The 4,585-nt window shown below is 44.3% G+C and overlaps 1 protein-coding gene across 1 annotated transcript in view; it reads left to right on the top strand.

The window, feature by feature from the left end:
- The first annotated feature begins 247 nt into the window (after positions 1–247).
- The window catches only part of LEMD2 (LEM domain containing 2), a 5,556-nt gene continuing 1,218 nt past the window's right edge, over positions 248–4,585 (top strand). Inside the window, exons 1-4 of the mRNA XM_010078089.1 lie at positions 248–345; positions 2,693–2,838; positions 3,868–3,969; positions 4,061–4,163. Coding sequence (XP_010076391.1) covers positions 248–345; positions 2,693–2,838; positions 3,868–3,969; positions 4,061–4,163 — 449 coding nt within the window. The remainder of the gene's footprint in view (positions 346–2,692; positions 2,839–3,867; positions 3,970–4,060; positions 4,164–4,585) is intronic.

The following is a 4,585-nucleotide window of genomic DNA, read 5'->3' as shown; positions in this document are numbered from 1 at the left end:
ACTGTCAGTAAGATTATGTTGTATTTAGTGGTTAGTCTTAACAGTCTGGGATAGTGTTATTTTACAGAGTGCTTCATGCATCATCTACTGTAGTCAGAAGGCGTTAGTCCAGACAGACCTTCAGATTGAGTTCTCCTTCCTCCAGTTTGCAGAATTCTGATTAGAACTAACCTAGAGACAGTCCATATAGAAGTACTGTAATAAAATAATGTTGTTCAGTATTTTAAATGAATGGAGAACTAATCTTATGGATTCTTCTGAACAGAATATAACTGGTAGTCCCCAACAGAAGTTTGACGCTGTCCTGCAGTGGATACTAAACAGCAACAAGGATTTAGGAATATGGTAAGTGGAAGCCCACTGTGTCAAAATTACGTTTCTCGGTGTTGGGCTGGTATGCAGTTTGACATCCTCTGTGGTGTGCCCTAAAAGCTCCCATACCTTGTTAGATTTTGGAAGATAATCTGGGATTGGCTTTGTCAGTGCTTGCTGGGCAAGCTTCCAAATGAAAGTACTGGCCCTGCAGCAAAAATTGGCAACTGAGCTCATTCCTTGGGACTCTGTTTCCCAGCCACCGCACGGGGGGACATTGCGTTCACGAACGCCCTGTCTTGCAGAGGAGGCACACTTCTGAGGTCAGGGCTGCTCGTGGCTATCAGCGGTTATGTTGTAGTTCCTGCAGGGTTTGGAACTGGTGGTCCTGGTGTCCTGCCCACGGTCCTGTGACTACAGCATGCTTGTTAAGCTTGCCCATTACTCGCTTTTCCCAAGATAACTTTTCTTCAGTGCTGTTGCTGTAGTCAGAACTCCAGTATTGTGAGGAGCTGCATCCTTTGGCCAAAGGGTTTATTGGAGAGCAAAGCACTCTCTTCAGTAGGTAGCATCACCTGTGCTTTGGGATCCTTTGGAGCAAGTCCTGATGAGGAGGAGGTTAAAATGAATTGTTGCAGGGTATCTTTTCATTAGTGTCAGTTTTCTGTCTGGCAGAACACACAGTACGTGTTAAAATGAATGGTTGGGCTGAGTACGTAGGGTGTTGGTCATCAGTGGGGCTTCTTTCTCTTGGCTAGCGATCTCTTCGGTACATGAGAAATAGCAGAAATACCAGTTTTTTTTCAGGTAAAAAACACGTTATTCAGGCTGTAACCTAATGAAACACTGTTATCCAGAGTCTGCAGACATCACTATCTTCCTCCGGGAAGCGTGGGTTGCCTCCAGTCTGTGTTAGCTCTGAAATCTAACATTTGTTTGCATTTTGACATTGTTAAATGTATCTCTGGTTACATGAATTGTAACAGTAGTAGCGCTGGAGTTGGTGGGCATAGCTTGGATGAATTCCCACTGCTCGATTTTTCTCTAAAAAAAATTTCTTCCGCTGTGATCTAAGGATCAGACAGTATCTACTGCTTTGATTATCATGTGTGGCAAATTCCCAGGACAGGACATAGTTTCCTTAGTGGCAAGTTTGGATTCATAGGTGGGCTGGGATCCAGAGTTTTCAAATTCATATTCTTATACATGAGTACAGGCTCAGGTCGTGAGCCGTGTGATACAATATACTCCCATTTTTTAATTTTTGTAATTAGCAACTCTGGCGGCTGTTCACCGAATGGATCCACTTTCACGAAGTCTGCATAGCGTGCAGAATGAGTGTTCAGCGTGCTTAAAAATCTGCGGGTGGCATTTTTAGCAAACTCTACGTGAGATTATTTTTCTAGGTGCTAGTCTGAGAGGCAGAACTGAAAATGAGCTCTGCACTGGGTGATTCTGCTGCATATTTTAAATATTTTCATGGAATTTGGATTGTAAATAAGACAAGGGGGTGGGAAACAACTGTGTGTCTTCAGCTACTGTAGAATCCAGTAACCAAATACAAGCTGTCAGCAGTTTGTGAGCCGTGCACTAGTAAATTGAGAAAATCTCTTTGTCTAATAGGTTATTCATTGCAAACCTAGAATGAATTAGTAACTTAAAAAAATAAAATACCCTTTAGTCCAATTCCTCCGCATCTGATGGCTCTCACTTAAATTACTTGATGCCTGTTGGCTAAGAGCATCTAATAAGGAAACCACATCAGTGTAGATCTGTGTATAAAGAAGTGAGTTAAAAGCGTATCGGGTAGCACAGCAGGTGTGTAGAAGTGATTTTTGCGGGAGGCTGCGTTATCGATTTTGCCATGAATGCTTTCTGAGGGCGTGTCTGTTTCTCGCTGCAGATACAGTTGATGCCTTGTCACTTTTCTAGCTAAACTGTTTATGCTCATCTGTACGGAGGAAAACAGTGCAACCTCCACGGACATTCGCAGTCTCCCTCAGCTGCTCTCTCTGCAATTGCTGATGAGTGACTCAGGAAACATTTCCATTTCTCTGTGCTGGGAGGTGGGAATCCAATTTAAAGTTTAATCTTCTGCACGCTGAGAGGTGCTGTCAGAGAGTCTGCAGAGGGAGACTTCAGTTTACCAGTGGGAGTTCCAGCCCTGCTGCCTTTTCTAAAGCCATATCCATTCCTTGCTAGGCAGCCAGTCCCAAAATGATCTGGAAAGAGGAGCTGCAAGGATGTTGGTGTATTTTCTTATGTGGTGTACAGAACGAGTTACTGCATCTGCAGTCTGTTTGTTCTTCCTGTCTTGATTAAATACTGCAGTTGGAGTGTCTCCTCTCTTCAGTGAAGATTTTCTGTCTCTTCCCATCAGGTTGAAAGGCAGAGACCCTTCAGAACCAGTTACCAAAGTGGCGGAAGTGTTCTGTCTTGAATCAGCCCATCCTCAGATGGGGCTTGGCTGCCGTTTCCGTCGGGCAGTGGTCACTGCCATTGTGAACCTTTTCCTGTTTTTCTGGAGTAAGTCATCGGTGTTAGTAATCAGCTTCTCCCCTTGCTAGCTATGTGCGCACACACGTTCTCCAGACATATGAAATTACCAACAGAGGTGAAATAAATCTGCTGATGAGTTAATTTCTAATTAACCTTTGTTCTGGCAGCAGAGGGAGACCTGTAGACCTGCTCTTGTGCTCCGAGTGCTTAACACTTACTTTAAATCAGCAAGCTGATTAGCTCTCTGGGTATTCCTCAAGTACCCGTTACTGTGGTCTGCAAAATAAGTGTTAGCCTACCTGAAAGATTCGTTTTTTCTTTCTTTTCTTGCACTAAGCTGCAAAGTCTTCTAGCCTCTTTAATAATGACTTGTAGCATTTCAGTGTTACAGGTTTTATTGGAATCGTCTGTCATGGCCCAGCTGAGACAGAGGTCTTACTGAGCAAGGTGATAACGAGAGATGAGTGTTGACTAGAAGAGTTTATAATCTAGCCAGACAAGGTGGGGGTGAAAGGGGATAGTTATGTTTATCGTACAGACTGAGATACTAAAGTTAGCTTGTGTTGTAACGGGAGCATTTGTCAATGCTAAACCTTCAATATAGATCTCCTGAATTTTGGGCTGGCGCTGGAGCCCCAGGCTTTATTTCCTTATCAAGCAGCTATCTTCGGAGCAGTGAAGCTTGACAGTCCTCCTAAGTGATTATTGTGGGGGAGGCCTCTAGCAAGGAGATAGCTCTGAGACTTGGAGAATTCAAGCCCTGTGTTTGTGCTGAGGTTCCTGGTGGGGGAGAAAAATCTCCGTGATGAGGCCTCCCAACCACCTCTTCCCACATCCATGCATGCTCTTCTGCTGCAGGTGTTGTCAGTACCAAGATTTTTGTGGGGTGCAGCTGCACTGGTGAACAAAATGGATTGCTTGGATTCAGTTCCAAGCAGGGCTGGATAGCAGGGAGTGGAAAACTCCCTCTGGGGAGAGGCAATGTTAGAAATAAAACAGCATCCGGCAAATACACATCTGTCAGTTATTGAATTCCGTTTGTTTTTGTTCTTCTAGGTCTGGTAACTCTTTGGGGGATCCTGATCTTCCTTCGATATCGCTGGAGGAAGATGGAGGAGGAGGAACAAGCCATGTATGAAATGGTGAAGAAGATCATAGGTAGAATCCAGTAGCTCTGTAAATGCTAGTAGCCCTGTTCTCCTCTCTGCAGTGCTGAGGTCTGTCACTGTTTTGTTCTCCTGCCCTCCAGCTGTTGTCCAGGACCACTATAAGGAATGGGAACGGAATTTGGAGCGTTACCCCTATGTTGGCATTTACCACGTTCGGGACAGCCTCATTCCTCCTCAAAGCAGGTGAGCTGAATTTTATTCATTAAGGAGGGCTGTCAGCATGATGTTATTCAGCTCAGCTAAAAAAACACAGTTCCAGGGCAACGGACCATGAGCAGACAGTTGATGGGAAGCTGGACTGCAAGAAGAGTCTGTCTGGTCTTTCTGTTTGTAAAGGATTTTGACATAACTCAAGCTATGTCTTAACCTGCTGCAGATTGATGTGACAGTCCTGGGGCTGATATTTTGTGCAGTCACACAGGTATGTTGTCGTTGTTCTATCAAACAGTAATTGGATTTTGTTTTGCTTGGGCACGGAGCATCTGATTTTCTCTCCTTCGTCTAATGTGTGTAGAATGCTATGCTCTTTCTCAGCCGTCATATCTTATTCTCCAGACAGGCGCTGTGCTTTTCAGAATAAACGTTCCCAGGAGTTGAATTAGGGT

The sequence above is a fragment of the Pterocles gutturalis genome, unplaced genomic scaffold (assembly GCF_000699245.1).
Source record: "Pterocles gutturalis isolate BGI_N339 unplaced genomic scaffold, ASM69924v1 scaffold28563, whole genome shotgun sequence".
Lineage (NCBI taxonomy): Eukaryota > Metazoa > Chordata > Aves > Pterocliformes > Pteroclidae > Pterocles > Pterocles gutturalis.
Note: the sequence above shows the minus strand (reverse complement) of the source record. Positions and strands in the feature narration are given on the sequence as shown.